Consider the following 25,605-nt stretch of genomic DNA (forward strand, 5'->3'; position numbering starts at 1 on the left):
TATACATAAAATGTTTTTCTTTCAGTGGAAGAGCCTCTGCTTGACATGCAGAAGGCCCCAGGTTCAATCCCCGGCATCTCTAGTTAAAGCAACTAGGCAGGTAGGTGATGTGAAAGACCCCTGCCTGAGACATTGGAGAGCCGCTGCCGGTCTGAGTAGACAATACTGACTTTGATGGTCTGATTCAGTATAAGGCAGCTTCATGTGTTCACGTGGCTCAGAAGTAAGCCCCATTTACTCAACGGAACTTACTCCCAGGCAAGTGTGTATAGGATTACAGAGTTTGCAGCAAAAACAAGAGAAGCAGCCCCTGAGAGACCGATGATGTACAGCAGCCGAAGCTTGTATCATCTGAAGGCGGTTATAACAATCTGGCTACTTGGGACAGTGTCACAGTCAGTAGTGGCCATTTCAGCAAGGGAGGTTTGGCCTTGGGTTCACCGCTCTCTTAGAGGCGCATTTCCTCCATCCAAATCCTCAGAACTCTGCATGGGGGCTTGTTTTTGAGTTTGGAGAATCTGGATGGGGAAAAATGCGCCTCTAAGAGAGCGGTGAACCCAAGGCCAAACCTCCCGTGCAGAAGTGGCCAGTGGCCACTTGTGCACGGGAGGTTTTGCCTTGGATTTGCAGCTCTCTAGATGCACCTTTTCCCCATACGAATTTTCCACACTCAACAACAAGCCCCCGTGCAGTTTTGAGAATTCAGATGGGGAAAAGGTGCATCTAGAGCAGGGCTGGGGAACCTTTTTTCTGCCAAGGGCCATTTGGATATTTATAACATCATTTGCGGGCCATACAAAATTATCAACTTAAAAATTAGCCTGCTATATTTGGTCAGACATTTAGCCAAGAGGCACGACCGGAGACAACTCCGAGCGTCCGCCACATAGAGCGACTTGCTTTTTTTTTTTTTTTTTCCATTGATTGATGGATATACAGGGGGGGAAAATAGGGAAGGGAAAATAATATTATTTACATATCATTTTGTTAGAACCTAACAATCTCTACCCCTCTTTATAATACAGTCGTCCACATTCTTAGCATAATAATAGTTTAACTACGTTTTTGGTCTAATGTTTTTAATAAATTCGTAAAAGGATTTCCACCTCTCTTGATTCTGTTCTCGTGCGTTCCCTTTCGTACAATCTGTTAACCGCGCCACTGCGATATGCTCTAGGGATTTATCTAACCATGCTAGATAAAAGCGACTTGCTTTTGAGCTCTGCCGTCCCCAAGAGATCCAGGCAGGGCAGCCTCTTCCTGAGCTAGAGATCTGCCAGGACCCACGAAGGGCCAGGCCAAATGATATCCGCGGGGCCTTACACGGCCCCCGGGCCTGAGGTTCCCCACCCCCGGTCTAGAGAGCTGCAAACCCAAGGCGCCACCTCCCGTGCATACATGGCCGGCGCCTTGTGCTCTGCCTGTTTTGGGCGCAGCCGGCGCGGACAGCCAGCTGGGGCGGACCGGGGAAGGGCAGAGCGAGGAAAGCCAGGGCAGCGCGAGGAAAGCAGGGCAGTCCCTGGACCTCCACGCCTCCCCGGACGCCGCGCGCGCTCCTCCGGGGTCAGCGTGCCCATAGCTCCGCCCTTCCCGCAGGCGACTGACCAACCAGGGGAGGGGGCGTCGGCCTGGGGGGGGGGCTTCTCTGCCCCAGGCAGAGGATGCAGCCGGACCGAGGGGGCCGCCGGTGACTTCGGCCGCCCGGTGCGGGATGGCGAGCGTGGAGGAGCCGCCGCCGCCGCCGTGCGCCCTGGCGCCGGGTCCCGTTAGCTGGGCGCTGCTGGCGGGCGTGGGGCTGGCGCTGGCGCTGGGCTGGCTGCGGGGCCGCCGCCCCCGCCCGCGGCTCCCGCCGGGCCCCCGGCCCTGGCCCCTCGTGGGCAACTTGGGCTTCGCCCTCCTGCGCAACCCGCTGGGCCGCCTGCGGGCCGGGAGCGCGGCGGGCCAGGCGCCGCGGCCCCACTCGGCGCACCTGGCGCTCACCGAGCTGGCCAGGGCGTATGGCAGCGTCTTCTGCTTCTTCGTGGGCAGCCGGCCCGTGGTCATGCTCAGCGACTTCGGGGCCGTGCGCGACGCCCTGGTCGACCAGGCCGACGTCTTCAGCGACCGGCCCAGCGTGCCCCTGGTGACCCTCCTCACCAAGAAGAAGGGTAAGGGGGGGGGGCGGCGCGCGGGCTGCAGGGCCAACCCCAAGGCGAAACCGCCCCCTGCAGAAATGGCCCTGCCGCTGTCTGCCTATGGCCCTCCTGCCCAGACATTTCTGCAGGGGCGGTTTTGCCTTGGGGTTGGCTTTGGGGTTTGCCTTGGGTTGGCCCACTCTCTAGATGCACGCTTTGGTGGGCGCACCCACCCCACTGGAGACAGAGGCTATTTCTGTAGGGGCGGTTTGGCCTTGGGTTTGGCCTTGGGTTGGCCTTGGTTTTTGCCTTGGGTTGGCCTTGGGTTTTGCCTTGGGTTGGCCCACTCTCTAGATGCACGCTTTGGTGGGCGCACCCACCCCACTGGAGACAGAGGCCATTTCTGCAGGGGCGGTTTTGCCTTGGGTTGGCCTTGGTTTTTGCCTTGGGGTTGGCCTTGGGGTTGGCCTTGGGTTTTGCCTTGGGTTGGCCCGCTCTCTAGATGCAGGCTTTGGTGGGCGCGCCCACCCCACTGGAGACAGAGGCCATTTATGCGTGGAGGGTTTTGCCTGGAATTTGCCCCTCTTGAGATTCCCCTTTTCCCCATCCAAATCCTCAAAACTCAACAAGAGGCCCCCATTGCAGGATATTGTCAAAGGCTTTCACAGTCAGGGTTCATTGGTTCTTGTAGGCTATCCGGGCGGTGTGACCGTGGGCTTGGTATTTTCTTTCCTGGCGTTTCGCCAGCAGCTGTGGCGGGCATCTTCAATGTTACTCCTCTGAAGATGCCGGCCACAGCTGCTGGCAAAACGTCAGGAGAGAAAAGACCAAGGCCACGGTCACATAGCCCAGATAACCTACAAGGCCCCATTGCAGAGTTTTGAGGATTCGGATGGGGAAAAGGTGCGTCTAGAGAGCGGCATATCCAAGGCGAAACCTCCCGGGCAGAAATGGCCAGAAGGAACCATCGTTTTCCTCTCTCCAGGGATTGTGGGTAGGAGAGTACCCAAATGTCCTCTTCTTCGGGTGAAAGAAACCTGCATGGTCAGAAACCTTCCGTGTTCAGCTTCCCAAGCTGTACTAGCCAGTGGCTGACACGTCACTGACCCTCACTTTCCCAAAGTTAATTCACAGTGTTAGTCTGTCTGCAGTAGTAGAAAAGGGCAAGAGTCCAGTAGCACCTTAAAGACTAACAAAAATATTTTCTGGCAGGGTATGAGCTTTCGTGAGCCACAGCTCACTTCTTCAAAGTTGCTATGGTGGAATGTTTTTCTGATCCTCGTCTCATTGGGCCACCTGAGTTCTTAAGGGTCATATCCTGAGGACAGGAGCATGTGCACCTGGGGAGAGGATGTGGTGTCGCCTTGATAAAGGGGCTTTAAGCTCGGTGGGGATAATTAGTCTGCAGCAAGCATCCCCCCCCAAAAAAGGCCCTGGTATCAGCTGTTCTTTCTGGGCAGCATGCAGGTGCTGTTGTGCATGGGAAGAGTCTTCTGTCCTGCAGATAGCAGGTGGCTGAGGAGTATACCAAGATTCTTTTTGGGGGGCTGTGTGTGTTTGTGCTTAATAAAAGATGTGGCTGTCTAACTCTCTCTCTAATCAAGAATTGGTCATCTGTTGGCTCTGGTACCATTCTTGACAGAAGGTTTTCCTTGTTGTACCCCCCCCCCCAAATGTAATGAGCATTAACTTGCTTGGGAGAACATGGAGAATAAACTCCTACTACTGAGAATCAGCAACTTGCCCGTGCTCTGACGGGGTCACTGGGGGTGTGTGGGGGAGGTAGTTGTGAAATTCCTGCATTGTGCAGGGGGTTGGACTAGATGACCCTGGTGGTCCCAGCTCTATGATTTTGTGATTTTCCCCATCCAAATTCTCAGAACTCTGCATGGGGGCTTATTTTTGAGAATTGGGATGGGGAAAATGTGCGGCAAATCCAAGACAAAACCTCCCATGCAGAAATGGTACTGGGGTCGAGCAGAGCAGATTGACCTGCGCTGGACCTGGCAGTCAGAATAGCCGTTAGGGCCCAGTTCATTCACTAGTTCAGAGCTCTTGGCCTATGCTCATGCGATAGGCTGCAGGAAATACAAGGTGCTTTCAATCCATAGACAGATGGCACATCATTTATTTTGTAGTTAGGATGCTGACAAGGGTGGTGACTCCTGCCACCAAAAGCTCTTGTGTGCCGTGGTGGCCCAGTTGTTCCTGCGAGTGGGCTGCTAAATAGCATTTGTTTTTGTTAGAGAACCTGGCTCTCTAGGAAGAGGTCAGCTTTGTGTGAGGAAATACATTGCTGGGAATGGAGTGGCACCTGGGGGTACAATACACAGCCATTCATCTCCAGCAGGGTGAAAGGAAATTCTGTTTCCTTTCTGTTTTCTGAATTCTGTTACCGGCATTGTCTCTTGTGGGATGGGGGTGGGGGCTTTAAGCAGAAGAGAAACAGCTTTGGCTATTTCCTGAGTGTATCCCCCTCCCCAGCCCTGGCCTGAGATTAGAGTAAAGCAGGTGGTTTCATTAATGATAGGTAGTTGTGCTGTAGTAGTGATCCTGCTGGCTGTATCTCAGGGCTGAAATATGCACATTGCCAACTTGGTCTTTGCCAGCTGCAGCTGAGTATATAAAAAGCTGCAGAGAGGTGTTAGCTGTTTTCTAGACTTACCTGCAAATTGCAGGCAACCTGCTGCAAAAGCAAACATTTAAGGTGCTTGTGTTAAATACTGAGCCTAACATGACAGAGAACTAGATACCTCTGTTCTGAAACAAAAGCATATGCTCTGGCTGAAGTTGAGATGAGAGTTCTCTTTTTTTTTGTTCAAGTTTCTTTTTAAATGGTTGGCTGCTGCTGTGATGCTTTGCTTGGTTGCTGTGATGCTTTGCTCAGGAACACCCTGAGCAGTTTGAAATAGCTGTCAAGAAGATCACTAGATAATTGGGAACTCTCCCAGTTTGGACAGGAGAATTACCGTAACTTGGGATATGAAGAAGTACTGCAGATACATGAAGCACTGATGGGGCAGTGGTGTTTTTGTTGTTGTTTTGCTTTAATGTGCTACACTAGCATAATAATCATGAGAGCTAGAAACTTAAAGCTCTCTCCCCCATCCCTAGTTGATAATATTTGCAAGCTGTATTCAAAGAAGAAATCCCAGCGATGAGGCACCACAACAGAAATGGCCCTGTCTGTAGTGACAGATATGCAGAGTATTAAGCTTTGGAAGTGTTTTGATGTTTTTGGTCTAAATTATTGTCAGAGTGTGTGATGGTTTGAAAAGGGGTATGTTGGTATCTTTTTACAGAGACGTTCCTCCTGTTCAAGCACATGGTTCCTGTGCAGAATTGATAGATGAGAAGACGGTTGTCTCTTATCGCTTGTTCAAAGTTTATATACCCTTCTACAAACATGAACACCGCTAGACGGTATCGACACAGCCTGGAGTGCACTGTATCATGTTGCAAAACACTGGAGGGAAAACGGAGGCGGGTGCGGGCTCAGCTTCCCAGCACATCAGCACTAACTAATTTGAATGAGATCTGGTGGTTGGTGCACATTCTGATGAAAGGTGCTGACCTGTCGAGGAGTGATGGATTCAGCCCACCCCCCTTCTCAGCAATCACACTTGAATCCAGTTTTGCCAGACCTGAATTGAGAAGCATGCAGAATAAAAAGAGTAATTGAATTCTTGATGATAAAACTGTTTATCATGTTCAGTTGGAGTATTAACATCCGTGCGCCAACTTCTGAATTTTGTATTTCAGCATCAGCTACCTGCATCTCTATTAACTCATCGTTGCTGATGCATGTACTAGTGTTTTTGACAGTTGGCAGAGACATCTGTGTCTGCCTTACCATCAAAGCCACTTTATTGCTAGCAAATTGGTGTTTCATCTGCAAATTGCTTTGGAAGTTAAAACATTTTCTGCAGATTCACAAATACCCACAAAATAACAAGTTTTATGTACTCCGTATTATACAATAATTTTTATTTTAAAAAATACCCTTAAAGCTATATAATAAACAAGGTAATTAAGATTATTATCTATAGGGTAGGGTTTTTGAGCCTTTAGCTATCACATTTTAAAACTTTGTACTGCCTATTTGGAACATTGATGGACTTTGCCGTAAACTTAGGTTGAACTCCTTGCTTGGCTTTCTGAGTGGCCTTGGGCAGTTCACTCCTTCTCGTGGCCTAACTATATGTTATGTTCTTCTTGTGCCCTCTGCGTTCACCCCAGCCCTATTGACCATACATGCACTGGGAGTAATGTTTTTGGAACTTAAATCCCAAGTGTGCAGGGACCTGGTTAGGGCTGGGACCATGAGGAGAGGTGGCCTTCCCTTCTGTGCCATTTTCTCAGCCTGAAACAGCCCCAGGGTAGGCCACTATTTGCCATGTTGGGGAAACCTATTTGTACTGTTGGGCTACCCTTACGTTTCCTCCAAAGGGAAACAGCTTCCAAGAGCCATTTCAGATTTGGAAGATGGTGCAGGGGGAATCTTAAACTCACCGTGCTCTGTGGTGCTGATCCAGTTTAGATACACCTGTGCCTGGGAATTAAGTCCCAAGCTCGACCAGTATCAAATAGTGCCGTTGTTTCTCATTTGGCTCTGTCCTGTATTAGTGTGTTGCTGAGTACCAGTCTGCTCTTGTCATTTAGTTTCACCATATCATTGAATGAGTATTTTAGTTTTAAAAATCATCAATATATCTCTGTGTGGTAAAACATGTGGATTCTTAAATCCGTAGACTGGAGCCATGAACAGACAAGACAGACCTTTCTACAAACCTGACGAAAGCCCCAGGTTTGTACAAAAATCTGAAATAAATACACGGGGGAGGGGAGTTAAAACCTCCCCAAAGTATAGAAGCAGTACCTGTAGCTTTAAGAAACAGAATTCCCTCAGTGACCATTGGTAGGCAGATAAAATAGTAATGCCATCCTTCCACCTTGGCAGAAGAGAGAGCAGGACCCTTTACAGGGTTATTTTGGCATTTAAAGGAGGATTCATGGGGCTAGGCCCACCAGCAACAATTAGTTAACTAGATACCTTGTGACTTGCATGATTCAACCAGACCCAGCTGCTTACTGTTCAACAGCTGCCACCCCACAAAAGCCAGCGGGGTACACTGGTTAACTTTTCAGACTAGGATCTGGGAGACCCAGGTTCGAATACCTGCTCTGCCATGGAAGCTCACTGGGTGACTTTGAGCCAGTTACACAGTCTCAGTCTAACCTACCTCACAGGGTTGTTGTGAGGATAAAATGGAAGACAGGAGAATTATGTAAGCTGCTTTGGATCCCCATTGTTTGAAAGGTGGGGTATAAATGAAGTAAATAGTATAGCTGAAGATGGGAGGCCGGTAAAAGGTGGGCGGGAAGGAGAAAAGGAAACAGGGGAAGGTGAGGATATGGGGGTTGCTAGGAGAAGGAAAAGAGGAAATAATAGCAACTCCATTCAGGATCTCAGTCCTTTCCCTCACCCCCTTCTCTTTCATTCAGGTGTGGTGTTTGCACCTTATGGTCCAGTATGGAAAATACAGCGGAAGTTCTCTCATTCGACCCTCCGCCACTTTGGATTAGGAAAGCACAGCCTGGAGCCTAAAATCATTGAAGAGTTTAGGTATGTGAAGGAAGAGATTCTGAAACACGGGGAGAAGCAGTTTAACCCCTTCCCTATTATCAGCAATGCAGTGTCCAACATCATCTGCTCCATGGCCTTCGGCAGGCGCTTTGACTATGACGATGTTGAGTTTAAGACCATGCTGAGCCTCATGTCGCGGGCTCTGGAGATGAGCTTGAACATCCACATCATTCTGGTGAACATCTGCCCTTGGCTCTACTACCTCCCTTTTGGTCCCTTCCGAGAACTGAGGCAGATTGTGCTTGACATCACAGCTTTCCTGAAGAAAATAATTACACAGCACAGGGAAAGCCTGGACCCCCAGAATCCCCGGGACTTCATAGATATGTACCTTCTTCAAGTGGATGAGGAAAAAAAGACCAATAGTGAAAGCAGCTTTAACGAAGACTACCTGTTCTATATCATCGGGGACCTTTTTATTGCAGGCACAGACACCACGACTAACACCCTGCTCTGGTCTCTGCTGTACTTATCACTTCACCCACAAGTACAAGGTAAATGGCGTCTTTTCAAACCCATGTTTATTTATCAGCATCTGTATACTAATAGTGAAGTCGGCCAAATCTGAAGATACAAATCTTTGTAGTTGGGAGATCCGTTTTGATTCCAGGAGATCTGCAGGCCCCACATGGAGGTTAGCAACCCTAGACAGAGAGAAGGAAGCAGGAAAAGGCGAGAGGCTATGTGGGCTTTCAGAGAAGGAAACTGAACAGGAGAAAAATAATACGGATACCTGTAGATTTCCCCCAGGAATAAAAATAGGTTGGGGTGGCTTTTCCAGGAAATAAAATGTCCCACTTTTGCCACACCTTTTCCCCCAATTGATAAAGCAACCCCAGAGGGTAAATTTGCAAAAGGGGGGGGGAAGTGGTTTAAAATATACACAGAAGAAACTTTAACATGTAACTGAGCCCTCAGAGAACCTTGTCTGCCATTACTGATCTTGTAATTGAGAAGTCCATGATAAGCTTTCAAGGAACTCGAGGGTTACTTGAAATACAATGAGAAAACCACGGCCTTCATCATTTCTTCCTCAACAGTCTTCAGTGTTGCCACCTCTGGGTTGAACATGTCCATATTTGAGTAGCCAAGGCTAAAATATGAATTATCCTTCCACAGTCTCTGTCCGCACTTCAGCCAAGATCACGTCACATGATCATGTTACCCACACACACACACGCACACACACTATTACTCTCTTAAAAAACTATATTACAAAATGATTGGAAGCTGTCAAAATAGAGTTGTGGAGGAGGGGAAAACATCAATAATGTCTTAGAAATAATTAAAACAAATTGTTAGCTCCTAGCCAAGTACCCAGTGGGGTTCCCACTGAGGCTGAAACCATACTACACAGTTAGGTGACCAGATAGCTTCCCAATGGCGCAACTCTGCTCTGGGGTATCCCCAAACCCAGCACACCTGAGTTGATAGATTGTATGCATCATAATATGACCTGTATAATAGCTGTTTTATAGTATTTATTCAAAAGTTTGTCTCTTAGAAGCGATAGCATGTTGTACCATTCCAATTCAGTAAATAATAAGTAACATACATATATGCCTCATCGTAAATAAAATTTCCAAAGGTTAAAATGCTACATATGTTGTTTTTCTAGTAAGGCAAAGGAACTTTCCTTAATGATGGCAGATGTAAAACTCCAAACTTCCTTAAACTATACTTGCATGGTAACTTAGTTGCTGTAACCATGTGATGGGTTTGCATAATCATAGCTTGGTTTGCAAAATATTGTTGCCAGCGGAGGTGTCTTTTCAAGTGCTTGCAATCCTTCTCAGTGGTGGCCAGGCAGGCTTGATCTACACATACAGCAGAATGAGATGGTAGAACAATCTGCACCATTTCAAACTGTGTGTGTGTGGGGGGGGGAGAGCTGCTTTTGAATGCCCCTCCCCACACATGATTGTAGTGGTCAGGTAGGTTCATAAGGGTGTAGGCAGTCCTTCATATGTTTGTACTAAAATTCTTTGCCTAATCAAAGGAAGGTAGTGGTTGAAGTGTAAATTAGTGCACCCCTCCCCCTCCTTATCCTTTGTGAAGAAGAAAAATCTATAAACAGGTTTATGTTGGGGGGGGGGCTGCTCTGCCCTTTGGTGACAGATTCCCTTCAACATTATGGACACTTTAGTAAAATTATAACACCAAAGAAGACTTTAAAAATAACACAACCCTCATGGCACCATAGAGCATTCCTGATGTTTAGCTGTTGTTCCTCACAATCGCCTGTACCCAGTTCTGAGGTTATTCTGATGCAGTATTTAACAGCTGGTATTAAGATAGATAAGATATATAAAATTTACAAGCTTATGTATGTGAGCACTTGGGAGAATATGTTCAAGATTATTAAAATTGAGAGTGGAATGGGGACTGGATTTTCCCCTCAGTTACTGAACAGTTACTTAAAAGCCTATTCGTTTTTAATCACTACACCACACTTTCCCAATGATTTAGGATTTGAACACGTTTATGACGTGTCACCCCTTCTGCCCTTTCAAAAAGGGAAGGGTTGGTTGGTTGGAGGCTGTCCTTAGCTTAAGGACCTGTTTGGCTCCCTGAGTGGGAGGTACATTGTGGTGGGGCAATTACCAGCCCCATTGTTTGTCTGTGTAGTGGGCAGGGGGGGTTTCATTGCCATCCTCCCCACCTGCCAATTCATCTCAAGTTTGAATATCCCCTGAACCTCCATCCTTGAATCAGCGTTCCCCTCTTCTGGCCAGCTGAGGGAAGATGTCACCTCCTCCTGCAACACCAGCATTCTGTTGTGGCTGATAGTATTTGGTGTGCAACGCCACTCCTACAACTTATGATGGAGGAGGGGAAGGAGCAGGTAATAGAGAGAAGTATTGCTAGATTATTAAGGGCCCTGACGGGAGACCCCCCAATAGTGGTGAGCCCTGGGCACCTGCCATTATTGCCTATGGGTTAAAGCAGCCCAGACCCTAATGGCTATAACCTGCTCATTTCTTTGACTGGATTCCTGAAATCATGCTTAAATCAAGCACTCCAATGAATTGTGAAACTTTTTAAACCTGCTGAATTTTGCACCCAATGGCAAGATTCAAAGTACCTTGGAGTTCTTTGGTACACTCTCAAAAATATGCTGCTGGCATATTTTTGACTGTGGGTGCAGTTATGAATTGCACAAGCCAGGGCATAGGAAGGCCAGTTAACGGGAGGGTAAAAAAAAAAAAAAACCAGATAGAGGAACGTATGCATTTCCTAACAGACATAATACTAGAACGCTAGGTCATCTGCTGAAGCTGGAGGGTGAGAGATAAAAGGAAGTATTTCTTCACGCAACACATAGTTAAATTGTGCAACTCCCTGCCCCAGGATGTGATGATGGCTTGGAAAGCTTTAAGAAGGGAGTGGACATGTTCATGGAGGAGAGGGGTATTCATGGCTACTAGTAAAAATGGATACTAGTCATGATGCATACCTGTTCTCTCCAGGATCAGAGGAACATGCCTGTTATATTAGGTGCTTTGGCAGGACAGTGCTGCTGCAGTTGTCTTATTGGTGGGCTTCCTAGAGGCACCTGGTTGGCCACTGTGAGAACAGACTGCTGGACTTGATGGGCCTTGGTCTGATCCAGCATGGCCTTGCTTATGTTCTTAAAGGAGACAAAGTATGAAATGAAAACTGTGTTGTCGTTTCTGTATGAGGAAGAAGCAGAAGACTGTTGTGGCTGATGGCAGAGAATAGACCTCTCTCTGGGGTTGCCAGCCCTTTCTGGCATGGCTGCTGCGCCTTTAGCAGCTGCTCAACTCAGCAATCCAGTCACTGTGTCTCTGTTCTTTTAAAAGGCATGAAAATTCTTTCCCTTTGCTGTGTCTCCATGCCCTGCAAGGCATGGTGTTAAAGTCTATGAATGGCATAACCACCATAGCGACTCTTTTTCCTTCACCATCACAAGTTGGGCTTAACACTTGTGTCTCGGGGAAAAATTTGAGAAACGGTGAAAGAAGACTGTATAGTGGAGTTGGATACAGGGGATGATCCGCATTGTCTCATCTTAACAAAAGCGCACATTCTTCTTTTGCAAAAAGTGGTAAAATGGCCCTCACCATAAAATCTTTCATATGCAATCCTAATAATGTCTAACTATAAGTAAGATTTGTTAGTTTGGAAGGGGGTTTCTTCCAAGTGTTTTTAGGAATGCTGCTTTATGTCTGACTGCCACAGGAGGGCAGTGCTTTACATTTTACTCCTACTTAATTTGTCAAAAAAAAAAAAAAAAAAAAAAAAGCCTGGAGCTTAAGACTTCCTTTGGAGATGTCTCCTAATTCCAGATGCACCTGATAAATAAGATTACTAAACTACAAAAGGCTACGGCTTCCAAAGTAGCTTTGCTTTAACTTTTAAAAAATTATTAGGGTTGTCGCTCAAGAAAAAGAAGTCTAAGCTAGTTAAGACTACTGCTGCAGTCGTCTTGTTTGTGGGCTTCCTTAGAGGTACCTGGTTGGCCACTGTGTGAACAGACTGCTGGACTTGATGGGCCTTGGTCTGATCCAGCAGGGCTTTTCTTATGTTCTTATGTTTAATCATATGAAGATTAAATGTCATAAATTTACATTTACATAAACCAATAGTTTTGAAGAAAGAAGCATTTTAAAAATCTGTAAAAGAGGCATTCTCCCCCTCTGGTACCTGCCACTACAGTTCTTAGAAGTTCTTGTGCTTAATTATTTTTGATTAACTGCATTTATATATTTTTTCTCCCCAATGGCGACCCAAAGTGGCTTACAACATTCTCTGCTTCCTCATTTTATCTTCTCAACAACTCTGTGAGGAAGGTTAGGCTGAGAGTGTATGACTGGTCCAAGGTCACCCAGCAAGCTTTCATAGCAGACTGGGGATTCAAACCTGGGTCTCTCAGATCCTTGTCTGACATTCCTTGTCTGACCTTGTTGACCCAGGTTTTTTTAAATCAATAAATCCTAAACCATCAATCAACTAACAGTGTAATCCTATGCAGAGTTAATCCCAACTACTTAATTTTAAAAACATCTGGAGCTCAAGACTTAAAAAAAATATTTTATTCATTTATTTGTATTTTTATTTATATTTCAAATTATAGATGTCCCCTAATTCACAATTCGAAGGATTTACACTGGAATAGCCCTGCATAGGATTGCACTGCAAACACTGAAGTGCTGTTTTTAATAGGAATTCAGTTTTGAAGTGGGCAAGGACAGGTTGTCAACAGAAGAAGAAAAGGAGGGGGAAGTCAAATAGAAAATAGAAAAGGTTCCAAATTTCTCTCCCACAACCTCTAGCACGAAAAATCTTACATTTTCTCACTAGGGCTGCAAGTGAATCAATAACCCTCACCCACCCAAAACACAAATCCTACTTTATTTATTTAATTTAGAAAATGCATATGCTTCCTTTTCAGATAATCTGCTCAAGGTGGCTCACAGATTTAAAAGTGATAAAGCGGCACATGAATCATTAAAATGAACCAACTGCTAAAAACTCAGCCAATAAATATCTAGCCAGAACATTAAAAACTGAATAAAAAATTTAGCAGCCTAAAATGATCCCTGTAAAACTATCCTCAGGCTTTAACACAGTTTAATGTTAAAAGAGCCAACTTCAGCTAGAAGTTTGGGTTAAAAAAAAGTCTTGACCGTTTTGTCCTGATATCTAAGAGACAGTAGGGTAGGTGCCAGGCAAACCTCAAGGGTGAAGGCATTCCACAGGTAGGGCACCTCCATTGAAAAAGCCCTATTTTTGGTCACCACCTGCCTTCACCTGTGCAGTTGAAGAAGAGTTTGTTTTTATATGCCGACTTTCTCTATCAAACCGGCTTACAATCACCTTCCCTTCCTCTTCCCACAACAGACACCCTGTGAGGTAGGTGAGGCTGAGAGAGCTCTAAAAGAGCTGTGACTAGCCCAAGGTCACCCAGCTAGCCTTATATGTAGGAGTGGGGAAACCAACCCGTTTCACCAGATTAGAGTCCGCTGCTTATGTGGAGAAGTGGGGAATCAAACCCGGTTCTCCAGATTAGAGTCCACCGCTCCAAACAACTGCTCTTAACTACTATACCATGCTGGCTTTCTGCGGCACTGAGAGCAGGGTTTTTGAGTAGAATCTTAACTGGTGGGCTGGATAGTATGGCAGAACATACCATCAGGGAGGTGGTCCTACTTTCTCCCCACAATCTCTGTTTTCTGCAGAAAAAGTCCAAGAAGAAATTGAATTGGTCATTGGCCGGGACAGATGTCCTTCCCTTGCTGACAAGGCATCCATGCCCTTCACGGAAGCCACCATCATGGAAGTTCAGAGGATGACAGTGGTTGTTCCTCTTTCTATTCCTCGAATGGCATCAGAAACTACTGGTAAGTCCTGTGATGGTCTGCTTCCTGTGTCTCTGAAAGATGGTTTATACATTATGGAGACTCAAGGAAAGCCAAAGGTTGAAGGGCATGCACTGTGCTTCCGTTGTTCCTTTTTTAACTTATGAAGTGCATTCTCTTTCAGGATCTTGCCTGCAGTGAGAGCTTAAACAAACTTGGAAGATATGTAGTCTGCCACAGGAAGGGTTGCCAACTCCAATCTGGGAGATTCCTGGTGATTTGGGGGTGGTGCTGTTGAGGGAGTATCTATGGTTTCCTTAGATTCTGCCCTCTGAAATTGCCACTTTCTTAAAGAGAACTGATCTCTGTCATCTGGAGACCAGTTGCAATTCTGGGAGAGCTGCAGGCCCCACCTGGAGGTTGGCATCCCAAGCCACTGGTGAAATGTGCAAGCAAAAGCTGTACATTGTGCTACAAGGGAATGATGTGTCTCTCCCCCCCAATCTACAGAATAGCCTAAAATCTTGCAGTCTTGCTGAGTCATGGCAGTGTTTAACATTATGTTGGCATCCATCAACCTGACAAATTTTTATGCATTAAAACCCCCCTCTGAAATAATCCAGCTTCCTGCAAGATTGATGGCTGTTCGGGCATGCATTCAGACAATGTAAGACCGATAATAAAGCATGTAAAAAGTGTAATTCTCCATACAACCAGAAAGGGGTTCAAAAGTGTTTCAGGTGCCTTGTGTGAATTTGGTCTACGGGTCAGATGAGATAAGACATGGGACTTCTGTGTTAACCCCCCACCCCAAGTTTAAAAAAAAGTTAAAAGCAGCTGTGATGGAATGTGTGCATGTGATCTGGATCGCCCCAAGCTGATATTGCTGTTTATCCATAGAAGAAAATACACACACCTACATGTGTGTATAATATTACAGCTTCAGGGCAGGGGGGACTTAAATTGGGACAATGGAGCAGGGAGGAATAGTTGGTTGCCCCCCCCCATAATATGACCCCAGTTTAATTTCCTACATGGTTACTGCATTTAACATAAAACCACAGGAGATAGTCCTACGAATGTGGCAGAGGAAGGCATTGGCTTTGGAAAAGAAGCCTGCCAGCCAAACTTGATATGGAGGCCCTGGGGGAGGGGGGTTGCCTTCATGAAGTTTTATAAGCAAATACATTTTCTATTGTTGACCAATGTGTGTGTTAAGTGCCGTTAAGTTGCTTCCAACATGTATAAATTAGTGTCTTCCAATAAACGGCAGGAATAGCTAATTATCTGTTTCAAAGAGTGATATGAGAAATAAGGGAGATGACTACAATCAGGCCCTGGAGCTTGGACTAAGAACTGCATCAAGCCCTGTCTCATTTTGTGCATCTGTTGTTAATAAATTACTTTAGCGACTGAGATAATCCACTAAAGATTTGCCTCTGCTGCAGTTCTGCTGCAGGTCAAAACTCTGCAGGATTGCCTCATAGAGCTTGTTTGTATCACCTTTGGCTCTGATAAAGTTTTATCTGCTGACAAACTGTAAGTGACCCCATATTTATTCAGAAGTGTGGTATCATAAGAAAAGCCAGGATCAGACCAAGGCCCACCAAGTCCAGCAGTCTGTTCACACAGTGGCCAACCAGGTGCCTCTAGTAAACCCACAAACAAGCATTATCCTGCCTGTGTTTCACAGCACCTAATATAATGGGCATGCTCCTCTGATACTGTAGAGAATAGGTCTGCATCATGACTAGTATTCATTTTGACTGGTAGCCATGGATAGCCCTATCCTCCATGAACATGTCCACTCCCCTCTTAAAGCCTTCCAAGTTGGCAGCCATCAGCACATCCTGGGATAGGGAGTTCCACAATTTAATTATGCTTTGTGTGAAGAAATCCTTCCTTTTATCTGTTTTGAATGTCTCACCCTCCAGCTTCAGCAGATGACCCCGTGTTCTGGTACTATGAGAGAGGGAGAAAAGCTTCTCCCTGTCCACTCTCTCCAAACCATGCATAATTTTATAGATCTCTATCATATCTTCCCTTAACTGCTTTCTTTCTAAGCTTAGCAGCCCTAGCGTTTCAACCGCTCCTCATAGGGCAGTTGCTCTAGCCCCCTGATCATTTTGGTTGCTCTTTTCTGCACCTTCTCAAGCTCTGCAATATCCTTTTTTAGGTGTGGTGACCAGAACTGTACACAGTAATCCAGCTGTGGTCTTACCATAGATTTGTACAAGGGCAGTATGATAGCATCAGTTTTATTCTCTATTCCTTGTCTAATTATGGCCAGCATGGAATTTGCCTTTTTCACAGCAGCCGCATACTGGGTTGATATCTTCATTGAGCTATCCACTACTGCCCTAAGAAGTTGGGATTTTTTGCCCCAATATGCATCACTTTACACTTGCTTGCATTGAATCTCATTTGCCATTTTAATGCCCACTCCTCCAGTTTGGAGACATCCTTTTGGAGCTCTTCACAGTCTGTTTTTGTGGTAACCATCCTAAATAATTGGGCAAACTTGGCCACCTCGCTGTTCACCTCCAACTCCAGGTCATTGATGAACAGGTTGAAAAGCACCGGTCCCAACACAGAGCTACCCTTGGCCCAGTTAGCATGCTTTTCTTATCCAGATGTGAGGGTTTTACTTGAACTGTGCTTGGAAAGAGTCCGCTGTGCACCCCTGGGGTAGACTGCCCATTTAACTTGCAGGGAAAGTGTGCCTTAGAAGTATCTGACGAAGGGAGCTTTGATTCTCGAAAGCTTATACCCCCAAAATCTTATTGGTCCCAAAGGTGCTACTGGACTTGAATCTAGCTGCTGGTGACTAAGAGCAAGCTGAGCCAAGTAGCCCTCTGGTGGTGGCAGTGTTGCAGGCCTTTCAGCTCGGACCCAGGCTATGGTGTCGATGACAACAGAGTAGATTTGTCTGCTGTTACCATTGGTGTGGCCCAGGTCTGCTCTAAGCAGCACTGCCAGCCACCACAGTGGGCTGCTTGGCTTAGCTTTCTCCAAGACTGTTTTAAGAAGAAGAGTTGGTTTTTATACCCCGCTTTTCTCTACCATTAAGGAGTCTCAAAGCTGCTTACAATCGCCTTCCCTTCCCCTCCCCACAACAGGCACCTTGTGAGGCAGGTGGGGCTGAGAGAGTTCTGAGAGAGCTGTGACTGGCCCAAGGTCACCCAGCTAACTTCATATAGAGGAGTGGGGAATCAAACCCAGTTCACCAGATTAAAGTCCACTGCTCATGTGGAAGAGCAGGAAATCAAACCTGGTTCTCCAGCTCTTAACCACTATACCACGCTGGCTCTCTTAACATCCCAGAATGTATCCTTGGCACATTCACACAATACTAAAACAGAACGTTTTGCACAAACTCACAGCGGCAGATTTGTGCAAAAGAATTGTTAGCCAAAATGCCCGGTTATGAATTGTTATATGGGGAAATTAGCGAACAATAACCGGCAATGGGCATACCTTGAGCTGGGATGCAACCTTTGTCTACCAGAGTCCATACCATGACCAGTAAAGAGGCAGAAGCCATGGAATTAGTTTAAAAGTAATTTACTCAGATTATATGTTCACACGCACATACAAAACTACACATACACATCACACAACATAGAGAGTCTAGGAATCAAAAAGAGGAATAAAGAGACTTTTGCCATGTGGCAGGCAGAGGAGGAAATATACTGCACCTCTCTTGCAGAGTAGTCCGTCCTGAATTCCATGCAGCTTTGGGGGATAAAAAGGGGACGGGGGGGGCTAGGTGTCCAAGCATGAACACCCCCTCTGGCAGAGTGCCAGGCAGTATGGAGGGGAAGGCCCAAGGGAGAGAGAGCGAATGGGCTCAGAGCACCCCAGTTATACTGTTTTTCTGGGGGCGGGGAGAGGGGTTGCACCCCTCCTAGGTTCCAAGGTGACAAAAGGATTAAGCTGTGGCTGCCGGGGCAGGGTAGTGAGAATTTGGAAATCTATTCTGATTCCAATGACTTTTGCAACCTGTGATGAGCTAGAAGTTCTCTGCTGATGAGATTAGCATTCAGGAACAATGGGAGCGATCTGTGCAAACGTCCTGGGGTCGCTGCTGCTGAGGTGGAGGAATGACTCATCATGATATCTGGATTGCTGCTGATGACCCATTAAGCGGTGGATGTTGCAAGGGGGGTTGCTTGACACTGATTTCCTGACATTCTGCTTCTCTTGACATGGCTGCAGCTGGAATAGAGCCTATACAGGAACATGGCTTCCCTCTGGTTCACCGGAGGCTGCCCCTGCATCTGCTTCCTAACTGCTAGCTGCACGGCGCTCGCAGGAGCGGCCGAGTCCGTGACGACGGAGCGCGCAGCGGCCGTCCCGTAGCGTTTGGGGCGGGCGCGCGGCCAGCGGAGTAGTCCAGTGTCAGCACAGCGGGTTGCCAGATCCCATCCGGGAGGGGGGGGCAGGCCCGTATGCTAACAGTTCCCCCCCTTGTCGCCGTTGAAGACTCCGTCTGATATGGCGACACAATTTTCTTCTTGAGGTCTTGATTGTAGATCTAAAAAGAAACCGGGTTGCAATGGCCAAAGGAGTTTGGGAACCATTTGACTAATCTAAAACCAGGCCAGGTTAAAAGGGGACTGCCTATGGAACTCAGTACACTTTAGAGAGGAATATGAATTCTTGAATTTGCAAGCATATTTAAAACAACTACATTGGATGGCTCAATGCAGCAGGTTCAATCTTCAATACATTCAATACAGATAAACAGCAAATAAAGCAATGCTCTTACTAAACTCAAATTACATTTCTAAACTATGAAACTAAAATCTGGAATGTAGATATCATACAGGCACTTAATGATTAAAGAATAACATGGTTAAATATTGTGCAAAGAGAAAAAAAAAACCGTGGGCATGATTGCTGGCAGAAGAAAAAAACTCTGTGCACTTGAAGTAAAGGATAGTTAACAAAAGAAAAAGAAAAAAACAACCCGCTGGTTTCCGAATGCATCGTGGAAAAAGGAAAAGCATAGCATCTCCCCCCCTGGAGTCTCAAAAGAGCTCAAAGTTCTACAGTCGGGGAAGGGTTAAACAAAATCTTAATGGTTGCTTTCAACCGGCTGGAATTGGCTCTTCTTCTCGAGGCAGATTGGCTCGGGCACTGCACATCTCATTTTCATTCTTGATCATATGCCTTGCAAGAAAACGATTTTATTTGGAAAAAATAAAGACTTAAACCTCAAAGAAAATTCACACGGAAAGTGCATGTCTCTAGTTGTAGGGGACTAGGGTCTTATGCTTGAAAGGTTACTACACAATGATATAAAAACATATGGGAGATTCACAGACTTAAACTAGGCAAAACAAACATACTGGCTCCAAGGGGCAGTCCCTTGCAGCCTGTATTGTACACATTGAAGAATACACATATGAAATCACCCCTCTCCCTCCTTGGCGAGAGCTATCAAAGCAGTGGCAGCTGGATCTTGGATGTTTTCTTTGGGGCATGTCCAGGTCTGTCCTGGAGGTTGGCACAAGAGAGAGCCCTGGATATTAATATCAGCGCAGGGTCCCATTTGAACCAGTTACAGCAATGCATAGATACGAGGGTTACACAGAAACTGACTGCTACATGGGAGGGGGAGACACTTGGTTTTAAAGCAGAGATCCAGTTTTTAATTATGCCCTGTCAGCAAGGAAAGATTTCGTAGTTGTTCCCTTCCCTGTGCATTCTCGCAAGCCCATTGTTGACTACCCTCCCTCCTTTGGCGACCTTTGGGGCACCTTGCCCACAGGCTGGCTGCAGCAGGATCGTTGCTGACCAGGAGTCTCTTGCCTGGAGGTGGCATAGAGGAACAACGGAGGAGCATACAGCAGGGAGTTCCAGCAGTAGTTGTGGGTGCTCGGGAGCAGAGGCTTGCATACTTAACAATATTACTTAGACACATTGATGGCTTGGGAGGTGCTTTGCGCTAGCATTGCACCTTACAGCAAGGCAAACAATAAAAATTAAAAAAAATCATTGGGGCGGAGAGAGCTGAATGCAGTCCGTTCTTCTGGTAGAAGGGACCCTTGTAGGGAGAAATCTAGCCAAAAGAGGCTAGCAGGCATCCATACAGTATCCAGCAGCTGCTGCTGAGAGGAGTGTTGCAAAGCTAAAATAGAGCATGAAGACATTTTGTTCCTCTTTCCCTTGTTTCCCAAGGGGAGGGAGTACCTGGTTGCTATTAGGTTTCTTACAAAGCAGGCAGATATTCATATGATAGAGACGTGTTGTTTGAGCAAGTTAGATCAGGGAGCAGCCTTATGCAGGCTGCCATAATAACCAAAGACAGTACACACATTGTAGTATGCACAAAGCATTGAGGTTTCTTAAAGGAGAGAAAGTTGAACACTGTAAACAGAACAAAATTGGTGGGGGGTTACTCTTCTTCCTGGTTCTCCTGGTTGGTTGGCATGGATCAGAAAACAAGACTGTTAATGAATACCATGCAATGTGTAGGAAGAGACCCTTCCATTGGCGGTTTGCTTCTCCACCCCCCCTTCATATCCCAGATAGCCTTGTTAGCATGCCAGGGAATGAAGAAGCTAGGTTGAAACAAACAAAAATCAGGGCTTTTCAAAATTCTCAAAAATAACTTAAAAACAGAAGAAAAAAATCAACATCATACAACAATTCAAAAGAAAATGAACACAGCTCAAAATCTGATATTTCTCTCTTAAAAAAAAACAAATTCAAAAACTTCAAATCAACTTCAAATCGAGTAAAAACTTCAACTCAACTTCAAATCAGGCATAAAAACTTCAAAAATTTCTCAGCTTCAAAATAAAAAAAAATGATTATATTTCTTTCCTTTAAAGGGTTCCAAGTTCAAAAAAAAATAACAGTGGTTCAAAAATAAAAAGTAGATTGGATATCTTCAAAAGTAGATTGGATATCTTCTCCCCCCCTCCTTTCCTCTGAATGCATGAGGAGGAAAGGATTGTTTCCATGAGGTGTACCCTGCGCCAGAAGGCTTTGCGGCACCACTGGGCATGTGCAGAGTGCACTATGCACATTGAGCTGCATTAATGGGATCTGCCATGACAGGCAAGAACCAAAACTTGCAACTAAAATGAGAGCTTGGCGGTTGCTTCAGGGGGCTAGAGAGTCCGGGTTGCTGTTTTCCTGGAACCAACCCTAACATTTTGGAGGAACAAAAAATAAAAATGGGGGGGGGGGAATCCTATTGCTTGGATTACAGATTATTACCATGTTGGATGAACTCATTCAGCTGCTGCATCATTTAGGATTGCAGCCCCACCTTATTTGTAGTCACCACTCTCAGACCATCTTATTCATGTACACTTCAAAACTCTTCACTGACCTTATGACAATACAATCCTTTTTGGCCGCTGCTTATGGGCTGCAGTCCCAAAGCATTAGCCATCCTTTTATCTATTATATGCTAAACACCTTCTTCCCTCACACCATGTCAGCATACTTTCACCTTCATGTTTCTCCAACACAGTAATAAAAGCTATAAAACTGAATGAAGAGGGGCCGGGAGCTTTGGGGGGAGGGGCAGAGCACGCGGGGCTCTCCCCTTCATTATTCACTTTTCACATATTTACAAAAGGCAGAATCTAGGTTTACAAATATTTTACCATTTACTAAAGAGGAGACTTTTACTGCGCAGTAAAATTAACTTTATATGTATTCTACGAGCACATGGAAATAATTTTCTCTTTCTTTCCCAGGTACCTTGGGAAGGCACTCATACAGACACACATGCTAGTTTCACTTGCAAACATACAGGCACTTGGGGAGGCGCGCTCCCTTGCATATTTCCATTTGGTGCCCCATGCCAATTTTGCGCAAACCGCATTGTACTTTTGGGGAACCAAGGCAGATGTTTTTGTGAGATTGGCCGGATCTTCACAAAAGCATGTACCCTAAATATCGATTTATCATATTTACCACATACACAACTCTGTTTCCTGTAGGAGAAAAACACGTTACATAATTATCCTTTTCCTGTCCCAGATAGACTTCTCTGACCCAGGGAGGTTTCATTACAACTGCACATCATGACATACAAGAAAACTGCAAAATCTTCAAATAGAAAAATCATTAAACTAAAGGTGATCACCATGGGGTACCTGATTATAAGAAATATCTGCAGATTGTTAGCAATAACACAAACTAGATCGATTAGGTCAAAATAACACAGTCACACTTTCAAGAAAGGTACACACTTAAGAAAGAAACACAAACTTAGAGAAACCAAGAAGCTGTTCTACTAGGGTGCTTGTTTAGAACAGCTCTATAAATTTGTTTGCTGCAAAACAAAGTTGAAAACATTTGAACTATCAACAATAACTTAGAATGAATTTAAAACGTTAGACTCAAAGTAAAGGGATTAAAGCAAACTACAACACATGAGGTATGAACTTTCTCAGAACACCTATAAAATAAAAATCATGGCACACGAATTATATTCCTAATGAGGTTGCATCTCTGTGCCTACACAGAGTTCCTTTTAGAAGACAGGCAGAGGAGTCTGTGTATATCCAAGTGAATTCTGTAAAGCAAGGGTTAAACAAAACACAAATTCAAGACTTTGCCATGTTTGTGGTGGCTTCTTCCACCAGGGCTGTGGTTCTTTCCATGTATTGAGTGGGTCCAGTAAGAAAAAAGGTGTGTTCTGGACCCGTGCTTTCCAGCCTTTCTCTTGCATTAAGGGTGAATAGCTCTCCCAAATATGCTGCTTCAGTCCTGGGAGGCTCTGAGGCATAGTTTTTGTGTTGGTCCTTGAAGGTTCCACTTTGCATCCTCTCCCATTTAGGCTTGTAAGGTTGGGAAGAGGAAGAGGCTGACTTGAGTCAGAATTCTGGTCTGACTGAATGGCTGGTTTGCACTTAATTTTCTTTTCCAGGGCACTTGGAAGTGAGGAGCCTGCCTGAGATTTGGCAGGCAGTCCTGTTTCTTTCAGGACTACCTCTGCCACTGGAAATCCTGCTTTTGCTTTGCCACCTTGTAACATTTTTGACTCCATTTCCAAGTAGGATTTCTCTAGAGTTTTTAATTTGGCTTCTGTGGTTCTATGACACTCCAGCACACTTTGCAGTTGTGATTTTAAGTTGTCAGTTTCCACTCTGTTCCTTTCTAGTTGGAGGTTCATTTTGCCAAAGTCAGTCTGGAGTTTCTTGGTTTTAAGAGCAGTTTCTGATTCCTGATTTTTCTTGGGGAGACTCTCAGTCTCCAAATCTCGTTCCTTGTTAAGTTTTGTTAATTCCTGGATTTTATTCTCCCTATGGGCTAGTTCCAATTTCAGAGCCTTGTTCATTTCCATTAAGGTTTTTAGCTGGTTCTGGGTTTGAATTAGTCTTTTGATTCTGTCCATTCCCTTAAGGGGAAGACCTTTAGTGGTAGGGTCAGTAGTTGGAGCGGGGCTGTCTAGATCAGCAAGAGCGCGGAGTAAGACCGCTGTGGGCTGCATGCAAAAGCTCTCCATGTTTGCCCCTCTGCTTTGCAAGCGATCCCATGCCATTGATCGAAGGGGATCCTGACCTGCAGCGGAGGAGGGCTTATACACAGAAGACCTGCATTGCTGTGGGAATTCTGCTTTGTGCCCTGTCTCTGCAGGCAAGGAGGGAGCGTTTGGAAGGGAGTTGGCTGGGCGAGAGTTGCCTGTGGGGTAGGGTTTCCGAGAATGGAAGGAAGAAGGCTGCGAGTGTTTAAAACACAAGCCTCTTTCTCTCCAGCCTCGGGTTGCCTCTTTTTCCTGAACTTGGTTCCAACCTCTCCTTCGTGAACTCTGTGGAGCCCGATCTGGGCTGGCTTGAGAATGGGGGCTGTCATTGGAATACGTGATAGCCTGGATTGGCTCTGGAGGGTGCCTTTCTCTCTCAGCGCTTCGGGCTTGTTTTATTCTAAGAAGTCTAGCAGCCTCCCAAATTTTCCGTTTTATTCCTTCCCAGGGCATGTCACCCACAGATATCAGGCCGGCAATAACTCTGGTGTCGGGGTCCAAATTGTCTATTAACGGCACTGTGAAGTTTTTATCATTGTAGTCCGGCTCCCCATGTTGATTGTTAATGACAATTTTAGCTAAGCGTGCCAGGAGCTGTTTGCGCATTACATATGCCTCAGGTTCCTCTCCTGGTTTTTGATAGTCTGCCCAAAAAATGGCTGGGGCTAGTTCACCTATCCGGATGAACTCTAACATTTCTCGCATCCAGGGCATTATTTCCATATGTCTCAGGTCCCGAGACGATATGAAAGCATGCATCCGAGCTTGCTCGTGATGCGGGGTGCAGTTTATGGCCAAGGTGGTTAGGTCTTCCGCATCAGCGGTAGGGTACGAGGTAGAGGCAGTAGTCAACCATGTGACCACGGTTTCCCGGTTAAGGGGTCCCACATGTGCAACTGCTGCCTTTAACTCTTCTCCAGACCAAGGTCTGGCTTCGGTGACCTGTTTAGTCACCACCGCCTGCCTTCCCTGTTGAGGGTGACATTCTTTGTCACCACTGGCTTTAGAGGGGCAGGCTCCTGGGGTTTGTTTTCCCATCCCGGGGTGGCCAGAGAGCTGCGCTCCTCTATCGGGGATAAAACGTAATGGAGGGGGAAGGAGTCCCCCAGGTGCGGTCGCACTGTGCTTACAAGGGAGTGTTGGAGTTCCAACTTTTGTTTTAAAGCTTGGATCTCCTGTGCACAGGCTTCGTGTGAGGCAGCCTCGTGCCTTTTCTTTGACTGCTCTACCATGTAACTGGCGGCTTGGGCAGCCCGGGCCGATTTCTCTTGTGCATCTTGCAACTGCATCCTGAGATCTCTATTTTGGAGGGTTAGGCAGTCCCTTTCTTTAGCTGTCTCTAGGAGAGAGACTGTGGCCGTCTGCTTTTCCAGCTTCAGGCTTTGAATTTCAGCGGCTTGTTGTTGGACTATGGCAGCAAGCTGTTCTGCCTCGTCAAATGCTCCCTTACTCTCATTTAGCAGTTCCATACAGTCATGGAGGGCAGTGTACAGTCCCCATGCCATGAACTTGTCTTTCTTGGAGGAGGAGGGTTTCTCCTTCTCGCAGAAGGTTTGCAATGCTTCCTTTAAAGTTTTCAAGGGGTTTTCAGTTTTAAAACTTCCTTCCTCCCAAGGGCTATCACCCCGTTTTGCCATCCACCTCTCCAGACGTGGGAGACTCTGCTGCTTTTTGTACATGGTGCTTTCAGTTAGTTCCAATGTACTGGGGCGAGGAATCTTTTTGCCTCTACACTACTACGTTCCTGGTTTCCAATCCCCGGGCGGAATGGCGTAAAAAACCTAAGTCTCTCCTGGCTTTACCCTTAAGGAGCTCTACTCCAGGCGGAGAGTTTCAGGCAGTTTAATCCTTTCCTCCTAACCCTTGGCGGGGCTTAATTTCAAAATGCACCCTCTGGAAAGCTGAGCCCTCGCTCGCCGGCTATACCCGTCACTTTCCAAAAAGAGGGGGGTGGAGGAATCAGGTGACTCGCTTCTCCTGTCCTCGGCCGCAGTCAGGACTCTCCTGTCCGTCTGCTATTTAATT

General features: G+C 46.1%; 1 protein-coding gene across 1 annotated transcript in view; it reads left to right on the top strand.

Annotated features, from left to right (window-relative positions):
• Nucleotides 1-1,711: 1,711 nt before the first annotated feature.
• The window catches only part of LOC130482312 (cytochrome P450 2U1), a 28,139-nt gene continuing 4,245 nt past the window's right edge, over nucleotides 1,712-25,605 (top strand). The window contains exons 1-3 of the mRNA XM_056855022.1: nucleotides 1,712-2,147; nucleotides 7,620-8,255; nucleotides 13,965-14,126. Of these exons, the coding sequence (XP_056711000.1) occupies nucleotides 1,712-2,147; nucleotides 7,620-8,255; nucleotides 13,965-14,126 (1,234 nt within the window). The remainder of the gene's footprint in view (nucleotides 2,148-7,619; nucleotides 8,256-13,964; nucleotides 14,127-25,605) is intronic.

This window comes from Euleptes europaea, chromosome 9 (assembly GCF_029931775.1).
Source record: "Euleptes europaea isolate rEulEur1 chromosome 9, rEulEur1.hap1, whole genome shotgun sequence".
NCBI classification, from domain to species: domain Eukaryota; kingdom Metazoa; phylum Chordata; class Lepidosauria; order Squamata; family Sphaerodactylidae; genus Euleptes; species Euleptes europaea.